Raw genomic sequence first — 18064 nt, forward strand, 5'->3', positions numbered from 1 at the left:
ATCTGTGTAGTCATCTTGTTTTCCATGGACTGCTAGTTTGGGGATAGTTTGACCCTTTTTTTAAAAAACAAAACAAAAACAGAACAAAAAACCAATGTTATAGACTGGGTAGTTATAGAGAGAAAGAATTCTGGTTTTACGTGTTTCATGTAGTTCAAGGTATTTAAAAATTTTTAGTTGTCACTCACAGCCAAAGAAATAGCTCCATTTAGTCCTTCAGACTCCTGGTGGGTTCTCTCCTCTGTGCCCTATTTCTGACTGCAGACAGCAGTGGTTGTTGAAATGAGGGGTTTTGGTCTGCCAAGGCCTGTCTGAATAGGAACATGCAGAGCTTTCTCTTAGTAGAGCGATGCGTTCTTTCTGTGCAATAGTTATGAGGAACGAAGGAAATGGTAGAAGAGAAAAATGATTGGGAAGAATCTAGATTTTTCCTAATACTCTACCTTTGATATTTCTTGAGGGCCTTGACAGTGTGTGTGTGTGAAATCTATTGCAACTTGGTTCTAACTAGTCAGTACTTCTGTATAGTTTTGTGATGTTTTTCATTGTGCTTGTGTTATGTTTAATTCATAAATGCATGTTCACTAGTTATAAATGTAGACATGTAGAAGAGAGAGCCCCTGGTTGTCTCATGTTTTTGTCATCCCTTCTGAAATACGGATGACATCACTGGTCACTTTTGGATTGATCTTGATGCCATATGCTGTTATTTGAACCTTTTTTATTTTTCATTATATGGAAATAGGTATGTACTTTAAAAGTGGGTTTGATTCATCAGACAATAAAATGTGTACAATACAAGGTAGAAGTAAAATTTTCTGCTATTCTTGATGGTCCTGTTTATCATGAAAATTCCTGTTGAGTTTCTGTACTTCTTAATGATTTTTTAGCAATTTGGGAAGACTGTATTTTGGTAAGGAATCCCTAGGAAGTATGTTAAATCACAGATAATGTGTTTTCCCTGTGACTTAATGGGTTTTATAGCTCAGAAACTACAGTCTTTTCTCAAGATCTAATTTGTGTAAGTTAGCTTGTTCATAACAAGATGATCTTTACTTTCCCAGTAGTTTTCTTTATACTCAATTAGAAGTGTTCGGATATAAATACTAGTGAAGAATTCTCAACTGTCCAAACTTCTTTTCATGTATGATGTGTTCTTTACATGATTATGGAAAAGAATAATCTTGGGTTTACCTTTATTTTTCTTTTCTCATTTTTTTTAAAAAAATACAGCTAGTAGTATCTTCGTTTTTTGACATGACACTTAAGGAATGCTGCTGTTAAACACTCACTTGACTCTTCCTAGTCAAAATAAGTCAAGTTTCTTAATTAAAATTTCATCATTTAAGCTTTGTGTATCTCTTCTCTGTCAATACTTTCCCTTCCCTGAATGTCATTTGAATTCAAAGAAGAGATACAGGTACAGTTTTTCTGTATTGGAGGGAAAAAGGTTGGTAATATTCTAATGCATGTTATATCATTCTAAAAATCCAAGAAGTCACAGGACACTTCATACTGTAGTATTTTTCTGTCCCCACCCCCAGCTGAAACTGTTAATCTGTATTTTCAGGGTTTTGATCATGCGTTCCTCCTATTTTTACATGAGCAGGAAGGATATTAGGAGATTCTTGTTCTTTTTTTACTCTTATTGACACCTGTAATTTCCTTTTTTCATTTGTCTGCTAGGGGTTGGTGTTCATCTCTGCAAAGTGCAGTTTGTTTTAGACCTGCTTAGCTGCCAAAGAATGAAATACAGATGAGATATCAAACAATTTTTCAGTTAATTATGCTGAGGGTAGTTTTGTATGGCTTGTATTCAGGGATCTGATTCAGAATGACCTGCAGTGGTAAAACATCCAAAAATTCAGTGGGCATGTCTGAATGCCAAGCGTTGCCTTTGGGGTGGAAGCAGACGGTGTTGAATGGTTGCCTTGTTCATTCATTAAGTTCTCACCGTAATTTTCTTAAGGCAGGAAAACTTGCTGTTGATAGAGGCTGGGCGATCAATGTGGGTAAGTACAAAAGTAGTGCATTAAATGATACTTGAAATAGTGTGTTTAAAATCATATTATTTTAATTTAGCATGATGTGTGTTCTGTTTATAATAACAGAATATGACTGGATTGTGTTTAACTAAAATCAACTCTAAAAAAAATATGAAAAAAGTACTGGATTTGTTCACTCATCCACTATCACTCATTGCAGTTTTATAATTAAAAAAATACGTTTTGGAAAGGGAAAAAAAAGATAACTTGATAAAGATATGATATATGTAAGGAAAAGTGTTTGGATTGAAGTAGTGTAAAAAAAAAATTAAGAAAAAATGTTTGGAGTAAATGTAAATATTTCAACAAAATCTTTGTTTTTATTAAATCATAAAATATTTTTCATAGATCTTATCAGCTAATTTATATATTTATACCAGATCAAGGGATTGGTTGATATGCAGGAGAGCAGGACTGTACCAGTTAGTGTCTATTTTTGGCTGTGCACTTTTTCCTGAAAAAGACTTGATTGAACGAATTATGAAGAATATAATAGATACAAATCTATTCTCCTGCTCATAGCAAATAGCAGTGCAAAACCAGTAAACTATTGAAGCAATATTTTGTCAGGTAAGACTTGGCTTGTCATTTTCATAGAGCTCATCAGTTCTGAGATTTTTCCATTATTCCTTGCACACATCTACAATGTAAATATCCAATATTGAAAATTAAATAGACATTAAAAGCAAACCCAAAAGCATGTCATATTTACCAGTGTATAAATTGAGCTTGTTAAGTTTCTTGCCTGGATATCTGTAGTGGCTTTCTCAGTAAAAAGTACTGGTTTAATATACAAAAAACATGTTTTGAGAGGGGGAGGTCTAAGTGCTTTTTTCATGTGAAGATTGTGTTTGTGTTTTAAAGAGGAGTTCTTAAAGTTTCTTCTGGTCTGAGTGTTTGCAAAAGACAATGGCCTGTGCAAATAATGACATCCCTATAGTTCTTGGTTTGGTATTTTTTTTGACCTGGTGTTCAGCATAGAAAAGAACTTTCCACATGTCTTTTCCACTGGCCTCATAATGTTAATTATACAACTCCAACATGCCTGGGGGAGCTGAACTTTTAAAGCAGTATGCTTTGTCATGGAGGCACCATGTGTTACACATAGTACATTTCTCCGTTCTTAGGGTGGCTGCTAGATGAAAGAGACAATTCCCTTTAATCTGGACATCTGCAGTTCCTTTGTCTGACAGTCTGATAGGCCTGTGGTCTGGTAGGCCACACAAGATATGTGATGAGTGGCTGTTTAATGTCTTTGTTAGCAAGTGGACAGTGGCATTGGCTGAGGGTGCCACCGAGCTGGGTGGTGGGGGACACGCTGAGGGCAGGGGTGGCATCCTGAGGGACCTGGGCAGGCTGGAGAGGGGGGCCTGGGCAAACCTCCTGGAGTTCAAGAAGGCCAAGTGTAAGGTCCTGCCCGTGGGTCGGGGCAATCCCCAGCACAGATTCAGGCTGGGTGAGGGGTGGCTGGAGAGCAGCCCCAAGGAGAGGGACTGGGGGTGCTGGTTGACAAGAAGCTCAACATGACCTGACAATGTGCGCTGGCAGCCCAGAACCCACCCGTGCCCTGGGCTGCAGCCAGAGCAGGGGGGGCAGCAGGGCCAGGGGGGGGATTCTCCCCCTCTGCTCCGCTCTGGGGAGACCCCCCTGCAGTGCTGGGGCCAGCTCGGGGGCCCCCAACAGCAGAAGGACCCGGAGCTGCTCGAGCGGGGCCAGAGGAGGCCACGGAGATGCTGGGGGGGCTGGAGCAGCTCCCCTGGGGGGCCGGGCTGAGAGAGTTGGGGGGGTTCAGCCTGGAGAAGAGAAGGCTCCGGGGAGCCCTTCGAGCGGCCTCCCAGGGCTTAAAGGGGGGGCAGGAGAGGTGGGGAGGGACTCTGGATCAGGGGGTGGGGGTAGGATGAGGGGTAATGGTTTTAAACTGACCGAGGGGAGATTTAGGTGAGCTCTAAGGCAGAAATTGTTCTCTGTGCGGGGGGTGAGGCGCTGGCCCAGGGTGCCCAGAGCAGCTGTGGGTGCCCCCTCCCTGGAAGGGTTCAAGGCCAGGTTGGACGGGGCTGGGAGCCCCCTGGGCTGGGGGAAGGGGGCCCTGCCTGGGGCAGGGCGGGGTGGAACTGGATGATCTTTAAGGTTCCTTCCAGCCCAAACCATTCCGTGGTTCTATGTACAGAAACTGTTGCTAGGCAAGCATTTAAAAGCTCTAGGTGCCGTGTCTGGCCTGATGTGTAAGTAATCTCTGTCTCTTTGCAAGCCATCAATGTTCCTTAGTATCTAGCTTTTCACCTTTTCAACATTTTTATGTTTAGGGGGTGGTTTTCATCACTGCTCAAGTGACAAAGGTGGAGGATTTTGTGCATATGCTGATATCACACTGGCTATAAAGGTAAGAAGTACTCTTAATCCAGTATATTCTTTTGTTTGTGCAAATGGAAAAAAAAATCCACATAAATTTGTAAGAACTAATTTACATCTTAATAGAAGAAAATAAAGCTGTCTATAGATGGGTAGGAATAGGAAAATGGTGTGGTACTTGGTGCTGCAGAACATAATGCATATGCACTATTATCAAGTGGAAGAGTTGCAGGAATCAGAATTATGAATGTAAATATGAACCACTACAATTGTATTAATAATATCTTCTTGCAAAAAAACACTCAAAATCAAACCACATTGACTTTTATTGTCCTCAGTGATAATTATCCTAGCCTTGCAGTTGAACCTGGAAATTCCAAATGAGTTTCAATGTTTACAATCCAGACGAATGCAGAGACAGAAATCCTCTCTCCAAATCAAGCTGCACTATACAGTGCTCAGAGTGGTTCAAATTCATGAATAAAAATGTGAATGTATCCAAAATAATCACTGAATGTGAATGAATACACTTGGTATTGAGATGTTGAAAAGCTCAAGCAAGAGTCTTCTGCAATTAAGATTTATTTTTACCAAATGTACTATGATATATTTGTATACAAGAATATTTATAAAGTATCAATAATAATAAAATACAAAAAAGCTCTAATGATTGCAACACACTATATGACAGAACATCCTAATTTCTGTAAATGGTAATTTTCAGACAAGTAATCTGCAGTGTTCTATTTTCCCTAACATTGTAATACAGATTGTGAAATTATAGCGGGTGACAGCTTGTACAAAATCTTTGGGTTTTTCCATGTCTATATGAAAGATGGTAACTTGTCAAAGTTAAGACCCAAAGAATTTTTTTTTTCTTCACAGATGTAGAATAAGAAACGAATTCTGTTAGTAAAAGTGGCTTTAATGCATACAGTCCCTACAGCAGCATTTGCTAAATGGTAGATTTTATGCTTACACAGTTGGATGCCGTCACAGTGGACTGTTTCTCCCTTCCTGCTGATAAGCTCACTCATGCTATCATTTGTGTCTTTTGATATTAGCTCCTCCATGTTTTGGGGCCTGTGCAGCTCTTGCTTCACCCTGTGCCAACCCACAGTTGTTGCTGTTGCTTTCTCCATGCTGTCACTGGTTCCACTCCAGCCTCTGGCAGCCCCAATGCCGCAATCAGCTTCATAATCCCTAGTTGGACCTGTCCTTTCCTGCCTGGCTGCTGCAGGGTGCAGAGCTGTACCAGCTACACCTCTGTAGAGCCACTAGTACCACAACAGGGTTTATTACCTTGGGCTCCTTTGTGTTATTCAGTGTCATTGGGCTCATGCCTCATTTGTGGACTCCACTTTACAAGTTAGTGTGGGAAGCTGTAGACAGACATGTCCTTGACCCTATGTTGTGTCCGGTACTTTGTGGGAGAAAGAGGAAATGAGTAGAAATCTCTTTCTTTCCTCAGTCCACCAACTTTCCCTATAGGTAGGCAGATACCTGCACAGATGGAGGATGTGGAAATGTATAGAGTTTTTTATTGTATAACCACAACAATTTTTATGTGAAATAACTAAAGCTTTTGCAATTAAATATATTGGAATCATTTAGCCGTTTATTTGGTGAATTACACTACATTCAAATTGGAACAGTAATATACTGTGCAAGCTTCAAGCCTCCAGTTTAATCTGTCACCTAACTTCATAACTTTCTCCATCTCTTTCTTTGCTTATATATACAGTTCTTATTTGAAAGAGTGCAAGGGGTGTCTAAAGCCACAATTATTGATCTGGATGCTCATCAGGTGAGTAGCTTAGCTGTATTCAGTGCTGCAGATGTTTTGCTCAAAATACAACTGTGTAATAAATACCATTTTTTTCCTAATAGCAGTATAAACTGTCAACTCACAGAATACAGAGTTAATCACAGATGATGAAAATTGTGAACAGTTTAGTTGTTTAATTCTTTTATGGTCCAAAAGACCATTAAGCCATTTTAATAAAATTAAACTGAGTTGTAGCTCCATCATGTGGCTAGATGTAAAAATATTTTTGATCTGAGGCACAACAATCTCCAGAGTAGGTCAGTATCCCAGAAGAAACAAGAGTCTCTTAAGGCAGAAGTACAGTTAGTTCAGCACACGTGATCATTGCACCAACCTTTGCAGGGGATGAATCTGACCTTCAGTGTTTTAATGGAAAGCCTGGCTTTAGGTAATGAAGTAAAGAATACATTACCCTTCACCTGGTAGTGATTTACTGTGGGTACTGAGAACAAATCTCATCTTTGCTAGGATTTCCAAAATAAATCCTGAAAGAAGGGAAATAGTATTTTTAGAAAAGCAGCTAATGCCCCCAAATTATATCTAATCTGAAGCATTGAACATAATTTATTATGTGTAAATAAACCATTTTTAAGTAGTAACGTGACAGTGAGGATGCAGGTTTTTTATTTTCTGTCATTTCTCTTATCTGCAAATTCAGGTATCCTAAATGTACCTTGAAATATAAGGGCATAGATTATACAATAGAAAGGTATTTTGTGCTCATGATTCTCTTCAGCCGTCTCTATCAGGCTATGGATTTTTTTTTGCACTTTTTTGGAGTGTTTTGTTTCTTAAAAACTCCTTGGAATGTATTTTGATTTTCAAGTATCATGCTGGTAATCTCAATCTGCACACTGAATCACTCCCTTTGTTTCCTTTATTTGGGGAATCAGAGATGTGTGAAATAGTAGCTCAGCAGATCCTTTTTAACTGTGCGTCTTGTAAGTGTTCCAATTCTTGGTGCATTGGCAGGTTTTACCTTTAATAAGCAAATGGTTCACCCAGAGGTTCTCATATTCCTAGATTTCTGTTTGAATGATCTGTTTATTTGTAGACCAAAGGTTCTGAAAAAATAAGTAGGAGTTACCATTTTTTGGCATAAAGAAATGCAGTTCTGGTGCTTCCCATTCCCTTTTTCACACACAGTGACTAGTTTTAGTCCAGTGATTCTTTATTTCTTTTGTTTTGGTTTGGTTTGCTTGTTTGTTTCCAGGAGGGGAAGTTGTGTCAGAAATAGAGCTTAACTGTCCGGGGACCTAAAATTCTGTAGCTGAATTACAGAAGATATATCTGTAGAAATATCTGTTTCTATAGTTTAAGTGAAATTCTAATGGGCGCAGGGACTGTGGTCCTGTAGGATACACTGATTTCACCAAAATCACCTAAGTGATTGCTGTGAAAAGATTATGTTTATGCTATTGGAAAAAAGTTTAAATGAGAGCCAGAATAATACTGTTCAGAAATAGGGGAGGAGGAATAATCAGAAGCTGAGTTTTCTCTTGAGCATCCATTTTTACACCCAATATAGTATTTTTGTAGGGAATTCCTGGTGTTAAACAGCATGTTAAACTGTTTGGTCTGTAGTATTTGTAATTTTTCTAGGGATTACTTACCTTACAAAGGCTTGAATTATCAGAAGAGCTGCAGTCTGCTTTATTTCTTTATTAATCCCTGTATAAGATTATAAGTATCCCTGCAGCAGTTGAAAGTTACTTTTTTTTTTTTTTTTTGAACAATTGGAAGAATAGAGATCTATTTGGTAGTCCCAATTGCTTTTGTGATGCTGCTGAAGACAATTAGCTTCTAATTTTCATTTATTTTTCTTTTATGTGCAATAAGATCTATGATAATTACCCTCACAGAGATACAGAGATGTTGCTTTTTGTAATACCTGCAGTCTTCAGACTGATGATATCAAAGCCCCCAACACTCTACACCTCAAAATAACCTTTAAGATTATAAGTAAGAGAATAACACAGGAGTTTTAAATCCTACATCTTTATAGTCTTAATTACTCTAGAATTTGCAGTTTATTTTATTCTGTGTTAGTATGCTAGGAATAGCTAACTGTAAGTTTCCTTTAGGGAAATGGCCATGAGAGGGACTTTATGGATGATCATCGGGTATATATTATGGATGCATACAATAGATATATTTATCCAGGGGATGGATTTGCTAAACGTAAGTATAATTGAAATTCATATTCCAAAATGTACAAGACCTACTGTGGTGTTAAATGTCATCTTCATTACTAATAAGCTTCCTTGCAACAATGTTAACTAGATTTTTAAACTTTTTTTTTTTTAATTTCACATTGAACATACAGTTTTCAATGATCACTGTGATATGTCACAATAGTGTTAAAGCTGTAGTTTTTTCCCTCACTTCTGGAATGAATTTCTGGAATGCAAGGTGTGGGTGTTATGTGGACTTTGTTAGCAATCCAGTCAAAAGCTCATGCCACGCTTAGAACAGTGAGTTAAGTAATTCTTTTGATTTGAAGATAACCGTTAGAACTTAATATTTCCCTTACACTAAATTTATAAAAGAATTCAGTAAGGATTAGCTAATATTGTGTAAAAAATGTTTCATGCTCTTTTGAAAGTTATAACATATTTAGGTGTTGTCTTTCCAGTGGAACTAATTTTGTAAGCATCTAGAAAACAAGGTGCATCTGAATGTGAAACAAGTTGGGAAGCAAAAGGATGTCATATAGATGTTAAGAGTTGGTGCTTAATTTTTGTTGTTGTTGTTGTTTGTTTATCCTTACTGTGATGTGCCTGTTGTGTCTGGTGACCTGTCACACTTAATTAGTGGGGAGTTGATAACGGTTAAATTAGAATGCAAAAGCCCCAAGTTTATTTGATCTTTGATTCTGTTACACTGTAATTTATTACAGGCTTAATTTGTTAACTGAATCATGATTTACTGGGGGGAGATGTTCTGCTGTTGAATTTCTTCAATGACACTGTCATTCTGAAAAGCCTACTTAATTTGGATTCTTGGCAAGAATTAGGTGCAATGCATAGTACTTCTGGTTTTTAACTAGTAAAGATTTTGAAAACTGTAGTATATGAATTTCAAAGTATTAAACTAAAAAATGACCATTTAAAGCACGTCATGTCTGTAAGCAGACAAATGGCAAGCAAATGAAAATCGTTTCCTAAGGAAAGCATTGCTTTATTCATATATCAAATGGCAACATTTTAAACAGGTGGATTAAGACCAAAACAGAGTAAGCCCTTGTTAGCAAATCTGAAATACTGAACTTGCCCCTCTCCTGTGAAACTGGGAGTACTAGCTTTCCCTTTCTGCAGCTGAAGCAGGAGGTGCAGGAGGCTGTGGCTGAAGACATGTGAATATATAGTTCCTTGCAGTTTGCATGAGGGTGTCAGAATAGGAGTTCAGTGGCTAAATCCTTTAAATGCTTTCCTAAGTGACCAGACAAAGATTAGATCAGAGAGGGCATCTTCTTGAAGGGAGGTGGAGGCTTGAACCTGAGAGTTTGAATCATTAGGGTGAACTCTAATTTGATCACTGTCTCCCTGGACTTCCCACTCATCTTCTACGTGTTTTATTACAGGATTCTCTCCTGTACATTTTTCTGCCCCATGCACTTCATTAGGGGAAGGAAAAAAAAAAAAAAAAAAAAGAAAAAAAAAAAAGGACTAGCTAACATTTGTCTAAATACTTTGCCATAAGCATATTGAGTCCCCAAGGGGAAATACTGTGGAATCACACAGAAGTTTAGGAAGAGAAAGGAGGTGGATGGGGAAAAGGACTGGTTTGCTGAAGGGGGAGCACAGAAAGTTGACAACTGAAACTCAAAGTTCAGGCCCTAAAAAAGTCTTGCTGTTGGTCTTTTTACAGTTTTCAAAGCTGTAGGAGCACATGTGCTAATTAGCAAGAGATGGACAAAAGGCTATCAAATGCAAAAGCTGTGTTTATTCTAACCTACAGATCCATCACTGTGTCCATCGGTCCTCCCTGATCTGGGTAATAACTAATCACTGTAATTCTGTGTTTTGTGGTGAAGATGAAGACAAGAGACCTGTAGAGGCATTGAATCTTATTCACAATTGTCTCAACTTCTTAACGGTTTCATCAGAACAACGCTTATTTGTTCTCCATGCTAATGTGTTTACCTCCTCCTCTAAAGCTTAAGTTAGCAGATTCTTTACCCTGAAGAGGCTCTGAGTGCTGCTCAGAAGAGCACAGCTGTGCGGACTTGTATGAAAATTTATATAACAATAAGAATTCAGGAAAAATATCATAAAGAAAGAAAATCTTTTAAACTAATGTTGATGCAATAAAATAAAGGAAAAAAGAAGAATGCCTCGCTAATGTTGAACAAGGATGGAAAGTAGAAAAAAAAACCCTACCCAGCAATCACAAGAATAAATAAGCATCATTCTGTGTTGAACGCATTCATGCACATTTGGTGGGTGCTGAATCCACACTTAAGATTTACGACTCCAAGTCATTTAATTGAAGGTGTGGGGTGTGGTGAGGTGGAAGTCATGCCTGGAAACACCTCTGACATCAATTTGATTAATTTGACTTTAGCATTACACACAACTCCATAAAAGCACCCAAAGCTAGGCTGTGTAACAGTGGGTTTCCTTCCTCTACATTCTTAACCCTCCTCTTTTATGGCTTTATTGGAAGTATTAGGAATAATTTGATTTAAATTAAGAATAGATATTTGCTCTTCTGGTAGGATTACAGGGTAAGAACATAAAATTGAAAGTGCTTGGGGCAAAGTTGAATCTTGTTACACATTCATAAAGCAGTTCACATAAATTCATGATCCCTTGCTGTTAAGTTTTGAGTGTTGTGATAAAAATAAAACATCTTAATAATTTCTCAGTGATATTTATCTTGTGTTTTCCCCCAACTGTTTCCTCTGCAAATAGCAATTCAGTGTTTTCCTTCCCTTATAATTTATTTAGGTTACTTTTAAATGATATAATTTCCTTTATTATTTCTTTGCTGATTGGTAAATGAACATGTAGATCAGCTGCTTTTCAATAACATTTTCCATTTGTCTCAGAGATACGTTGGGTTTTTTCCCTGCATCTAATTTTCTCTCTTCAATTGAATTTTTTCAAGGTCATTGTGCATACATTTGCCGGGGAAACAAGTAGTTGAATAATTTTCTTTAATTCAAGGTTCTGTGACAATGCAATGTATCTACAAAGTTTTCAGAAATGTCCTCTTTCTCTCTTGCTTACCTAAATCTTGCGTTTTCTTCCAAAGCGATGCTTTGTTTATCGAGTACCACTGAAACATTTCTGTTTGTTAGGTGCCATAAAACGCAAGGTGGAATTAGAGTGGGGTACAGAGGACACAGAATATCTGCAGAAGGTACATACTCACGTGGAAGGAGCATTAAATGAATTAAAACCTGACATCATTGTTTATAATGCTGGGACTGATATTCTGGATGGCGATCCATTGGGAGGACTCGCTATTTCACCTCAGGTTTGTTTAATACTAAAATACCTACAGACTTTCACTCCTCACTAGATGCTGAAGGCAGTCCTGAGAGTGACTTACAACTGTTTATTAGACGAAGGTGCGGTGCATATTTTACTCTAAACCAGAACATTTTCCTGTTGTAAGTACATCTCTGTTGGTCTTTCACCATATTTTTTTGTTGTCTCTTCTTGACAAAATACTTCTATTCTTCAGATGCCTGTTCAGTATCATTTGTCTTTCTAAAATATACTGGTTTTGAACATTCGGACAGTAACCAGAGACGCATATATTGTTACACTTTACCTGACTCCTATTTTTCCTGTCTGAACCTTTCTTTCTTTGTTTCTTTTACCCTCACATAACACATTTTGCAATTTATTTCTTTTGTCACCTGCCCCCAGTATGTATCTTACACTTGATTTCCTCTGTAGCACTCCAGTTCTAGCAATTTTGTGCAGCCTGTCTGTGTATTCTTAGCAGTTGAACAGATTTTTTTTTTTTTTCCCCTTTCCTCATTCTTTTCTATACAAATATCATTACCCTTTTTCAGTTCAGTTTACCTTCTCTCTCCCTAGTGTGGTACCAGTTTTAAATTCTGATTTATTCTGTATAGCTTCATAGAAGTCTTCACCTTCCAGATATAACAAGTCTGCTTTTCTCAAAATAAACAAAAATTTATAGATCTCATATTGCCTTCATTTTTTCCTGCTCTGACAGCTCCTCAGCTCTGTTTCTCTCCCGTTTTCACATTTGGTCCTTTTTTTAGTGTCCACCAGTTGAATATAGAAAAGTGCTTTCTTGATCTGTGAGATTTCAGATTCCCTTCTAATTGAGCCATCACTCGACCTGTTCAGTTTTCATTCTGTTTTGCAGTACTTCAGTTCTCAAATGCTTCCTTTTGCACAGAGCTCTAGTTCCTTGCTGGGTTTTATTGGCTTCCTTATGTATTTCCTCATTCTTATCATCTCTGTCACTGAGCAGCCACTTCATTGCTTTCTGCCTGCCTGCAAAGTCCTTGAGGGACGTAGGGTGGAACAACTTGGGAGCCACTCTGAATCTCCAGGGGTTTTTTTCTGTGGCTGTGTAAAAGTCACTAAGGAGAAAGGAAGAGCTGAGGGGCTTGGACTTGTTTAGTTTTTGACCTTGGAGAGGATATGACCTGAGGTGTAAGATCTCATTTGGTGGGGCAGAGCTTTTTGGAAAGCAGTGTCCACCAAGAGAAATGGAAGCTAGTGGTAGATGGAGAATAGTTGAAGATGTGCCTTTTCAATTTTTTTCTGCCATTTGAAAAGAAGTGGTGTTAATTGCCAAGAAAAATTAGTTGCTGTAGCTTGTCGAGTGATATGTAGGGAGAGAGACAAAATGTTGGAATGGGGAAAGAAAGGTGAAATGATTCTTCTGGTCACAAATAGAGATTGAAAGGCAGAGTGCCATTTCTCAGCACAGCCAGTGGCTCATGTGCCTGATGGAGAAAAGGTTTCTGTAGCTCAAGCCTTTGTTTTCTGAATTAAGGGCAGGGTTTCTTGTCTCTCTCATCTTGTTGCCTCAGGTGGGAATGGCATGTTTCACCGAGCTGGAAATCCCAGGCTACTGGAAATGCCACAACTGAAGGCACTGAGCCTGGATAATTCATCTCTTCAATGTTCTTTAGTCCAGTCTTCAGTCCTACAGTTGTAGATGTCATTCATATTTTTAAATCTTGCTACGAATTCTACTCAAAAATTTGCCACCTCAGAGTGTTATGAGTGATAGTTTCTTGGTGGTTGAGCCAGAAAATTTGAGGTGTAGCAGGTAAGTCTCTCTTATCTTTGTAAGTGGGAACTGTATCAGGCTGTCATGTATTTTCTTTCCTGGTAACACACAGATGCTGGAATAAGTCCACGTGTTTTCCCCTCAGCTCTTCCAGGCTCAGCACGAGAGATGCTGGAGCCAGGGATGAGGTGGTTAGGCTCCTGTGAATAGTGACTGCTTCCAGATCTTGGGTGGTATAATGTTTGCTGCATCCAGCAGTGGTTCCCAGGGGACGTACATCTCATTCTGTAATTCTGATACTTCCTTTAAGAATCTGTTCCTAACATAATTCTTCAGTTCCCTTTGTCTTATTTTTCAGTTATTATTCCTTACTCCCATTGTTCTTTTACAGGGCTGTGTCAAACTGTACAAAAACCATTACCGTGGTATGGTTTTACAAAATATTTTTTTCCAGATACATTGGAATTTTATTCTTTCCCTTTACCATTTGTTTGTGGTCTAATTTTTTTTAATGGCAGGGTAATATTTCTTGATGTATTTACAGTCTTCCTCTAACCAGTCTGAGTAGTGTATATCCATCTTGTTGTAACACGTTTGCTCCTGCTTCCTAATTTTTTGCACTTGATTGCATTTTAATCCCTTTCCCCTTCTCCAGCTTTTGCAGTTATTTTAATTTTGAGCTGTCCATTGTAAGCTGTTGTCTATTATGTTGTTAGTCTTTTTTTTTTTTTTTTGAGGAATTGCAATGGAATATTTATGCTTCCTATGTATCTCTGGAACTCTCAGCTTTTACTTTTTCCACAAAAGTGGATTTTAATTGTGTTCTCAGTTATTTCTGAATTCTCTTTTTCCCACATGTACTTATTTGAAACCCAAGAGACTCAAAGTCTTCTGTTGTTCAGTGACAGTACAGCACCTCTTGGTCAGTGCTTTGGTGTTTTTTAGTTCCATACCTTTCTTTATTGGAGGTTAGAACTTCTTTTCCTTTCTACAGATTTACAGTTACTTACATTCTGCAACTCCCCCTTCAGCCGTAGATTCTTTTAGTATTAGCCTTTATTGAAGCAACTGGAAACTTAAAATTCAGCTAGTGATTGTGAACGTATAGAGTCTGATTTGAATTTTTGGTTCTTCTGTAGGTTTGTGAAATCTTGATCAAGTTGTTAAACTTTTGTCAGAGGGTGCTATGCAAGTGAGCACAAACCAAAGCACTTTGAATTCAGGCAGTCTTTCTTAAGTCTCAATTCCTCACCTGTAAAATAGGGTGAACTTTTCTAAACTCTGTAGTCAATTTAAACTTGATGGCCTTTGAGCAGGAATTCCTCTAGGGATTTATACTAAAGACTTTTTATCTGTTGTGTCCTCTAAAACCAAATCAAGTATTTTAGATTTGCTGTTTTTCTGGTTTTCTTTTTTTTTTTTTTTTAATGATTATGCATGTAAATCTGCTAATAGGACTTCTCAATGAATTTTTTATTCATATTAATCACTTATCAAGCATCCAATACTATAAATCCATAAACGGCAGGCTAGAACTAAAATATCATATTTGTATCACTGTGTTTTGTTTTGTTTTTTTAACTGTTGTAAACTCGCAGGGAATTGTGAAGAGAGATGAAGTTGTGTTCAAGGCTGCCAGAAGCCGCAGAATCCCAATCCTGATGGTGACATCTGGAGGCTACCAGAAGAGGACAGCACGAATTATCGCCGATTCCATCCTCAATTTGCACAACCTGGGGCTTATTGACAAGGAGCTAGCAACCAGTGGAGCTGAAAATCCCAAGGTAGAACAGATGATTAGAGACTCTGCTAAAGACTTGACCAACTTGTCACTGCAATGACAAGTTACTAAATTTTTGGAAACAACTTCCTGGTTCAGGAGCGGGAAGTCTCTGCATCATTATCAGGGTTAACATAACATATTTAAAAAAAGAATCAACGTACCTGTAAAATAACACAGTAAAGATAATATCCAGTCCCAGCATAATGGTGTCTAACTTCTGAAGCTGTCTCGAGCAAAGGCAACAAATCCTTTTAAGCTAATTGAGACATATACTCAAGGGTACTGTCAGTTTATAATATTACTGTAGAAAGCTTTAATTGCTTCACTTATTGTTATGGGTAGGCTATTATGTTGAAAGAACTATGCAGTTGGTATCCAAACTCTGTCCCAGACCTGTTTTAGATGATGCAGTTTGGGCTGTGGTGGGAGAAATACAGACTAAACCTACTGGCATTTTTTTTAGACACTGCATTTTATTTATTGCTTTTTTAATTGAAATATTGTTATAAAATGACTTCTGTGTGGGCTTCAACTGTCAGTTTAATACTAAAGTTAAGTGCAATACTATAAACAATGGTTCAGTTGGTAGGCTTTTAAAGCCATAGCCTGTTAGAACAAAAGTTCGTTAATATATATTTTATTCCTGTTGTTGATAGTGACTTAAATAGTACTTATAAACACCTTGAGAAATAAAACATGAAATGCCTTTGGCTCCATATGCAAATGAGCCATAAGGGCCTAGCATTAACAGTCTAGTTTTTGCCTCTCTTAAAATGAGGCCTGCATATAAAAGGCAGTAGTTACTATGCATCGTAAGTCAGAGTAAAGAAGCTACAACAAAATGAAAACTAATTTTAGAGTTCTGAGAATTCTTGAAGAAAATATATAGAAATATAGGGTATCTTTTATCTTTGCCAGCTTATCATGTATAAAACAGTGAAGAGTAAATTTAGATATTTTTTTTCTGCAACTCTTGCTGTGTTTTTTCACTTGCTTGAAGAGTAATGGTACTCATAGCTGCAGTCATAATTGGTAATCAAATTGTTCATATTTACCGATAAAAATACAGTGGAATTTCTACATTAAGTTAATGTGCTAACTTTATATGGGAGCTTCTAGGAGGATTTGAACAAAATCATGTATTCAAAAGCAAATTAAGTACATTAACTGTAAAGTTTGGTTTTATTTAAGTTGGTATATTTTGCATTCGGTACTGTGTGTAGCATTGGGTTGTAAACATACTAAACTGTGTATTTTGCAAGAGCTTTTTTAACTTCCAAGTGTTCACTGATTTGTAGTACAAGTTTCATGTCATGTTTAGGTTTGAGCCTTTCTATGAAGGAACACCAGTATTTTCCTTGTAGTAGAATTGGTGTTTAAGCTATTTAAGGAATGTTGAATTTTAATTAGAATACTTACCTCACTTAATGTTAATTTTTAGATTGGGCTATGTTAATTGTAAGAACTTGCACAATTGCTATAAATATCTGCTTTAAAACAGATTTGACAATTGCACTAATCTTGAGTTGCAACACTGTTATTAAAAAGCACTTTTAAATTTCTTACTAGAAGGACCATCAGAATACAACTAATGTTGAGATTTATTTTTTCTATACTGTCTGATGTTAATGAAAGATGTTGTTACTCTTTCATATAATTTTATAAAACTATAAATTACCTTTCTATAAACTAAAACCCTGCCATAGGACCGTATGGTCTTTTCCAAAACATTTTTCTGTTTGTGTTAATGTGTATATTATTTTCCCTTGGTGGAGATTAAAATGATGTTGAACAGTGATGACTGATTTTTCACTTCACATGTATCTTGGCTGTCAAAATCTTTGAATGGAACAGTTTCTTGAAAGGACGAGAAGGTGTGGTTTTCATGCTTAAAATGTAACAAACTGCAGTGAGTTTTAAGGGTGAATAGTACAAGGTTTGTCAACAGCAGGTGACCTCTCTGAGAATTCATGTGTTGACCTCTTAAAGTGAGCTTGGAAGTTTTGTATTCAAATACTTTTTAAGATGTCATCACAAGGGGTTAAAGTCATTTCTAATTCCAAGTTATGTTCCATTACCTATGCTGTAACTCCTATTTTAAGTATTGTATTGTTGCAGGTATTACACTGTAAAGTAAATGACTTTTAAGGCTGCAATAGTTTGTTAGGGGTCTTCTATAAATCAGTATCTTTTCAGAGAACTGTATGTTTGCAGAAGAGCCTGATAACTTTCAGACCCATCTGTAAAATTTGCAGTTGTTAAGCAATAGACATATCAACTGCATTTTCAGTGTTCATTATAAAGTTAGAATTGGTAAACCAATAACTCCTTTGTATTTTTCAAAAATTTTAATTTAGTGTAATATTTAACTTGGTTGTTAAAACCCAAAGATTTATTTCTACATATTAACAAACTAGTACAAGATAAATGTATATTGTTTTTCAGAAAGAAGGGGTAAAACTGTTTCTAAGTAGAATTTAGGTCACAGATATTATGTGATTCACAGTTAAGATGCTGTGATCATTAGGCAAAGTTCACTGAAAATTGCATCATGGAAACCGTGCCTTGACCTACCACCATCAAAATTTTTAGCTTTGACAAAAACTTTTGTGGAACATGAAGACCTATGAAAATCTGCTAGGAGAATGCCATGTAGTCACAAATTTAATGGGTGAAAAGGGTTTTGTTTTGTTTTGTTTTTTTTTCAACTGCAGTTGTAACTATAAATTCCTCTCGTAATAGGAAGGAGTGTTGCAGAACTGATGCCGTAACTCACAATCAAAAAAACATAGTGACAAAAGACCTAGTAGGTCTTGTCTTTCATAA

The 18064-nt window shown here is 37.2% G+C and overlaps 1 protein-coding gene across 3 annotated transcripts in view; it reads left to right on the plus strand.

The window, feature by feature from the left end:
* HDAC11 (histone deacetylase 11) overlaps nt 1–17394 on the plus strand; it is a 32169-nt gene extending 14775 nt beyond the window's left edge. For all 3 annotated transcript variants that reach the window (XM_042807037.1, XM_032995846.2, XM_032995844.2), the window contains exons 5-10: nt 1970–2012; nt 4349–4425; nt 6139–6201; nt 8307–8403; nt 11528–11706; nt 15054–17394. In XM_042807037.1, coding sequence (XP_042662971.1) covers nt 1970–2012; nt 4349–4425; nt 6139–6201; nt 8307–8403; nt 11528–11706; nt 15054–15296 — 702 coding nt within the window. In that variant the 3' untranslated portion in view covers nt 15297–17394. The remainder of the gene's footprint in view (nt 1–1969; nt 2013–4348; nt 4426–6138; nt 6202–8306; nt 8404–11527; nt 11707–15053) is intronic.
* The last annotated feature ends 670 nt before the right edge of the window (nt 17395–18064 follow it).

Source organism: Tyto alba, unplaced genomic scaffold, assembly GCF_018691265.1.
Source record: "Tyto alba isolate M040663 unplaced genomic scaffold, T.alba_DEE_v4.0 Super-Scaffold_49, whole genome shotgun sequence".
Lineage (NCBI taxonomy): Eukaryota > Metazoa > Chordata > Aves > Strigiformes > Tytonidae > Tyto > Tyto alba.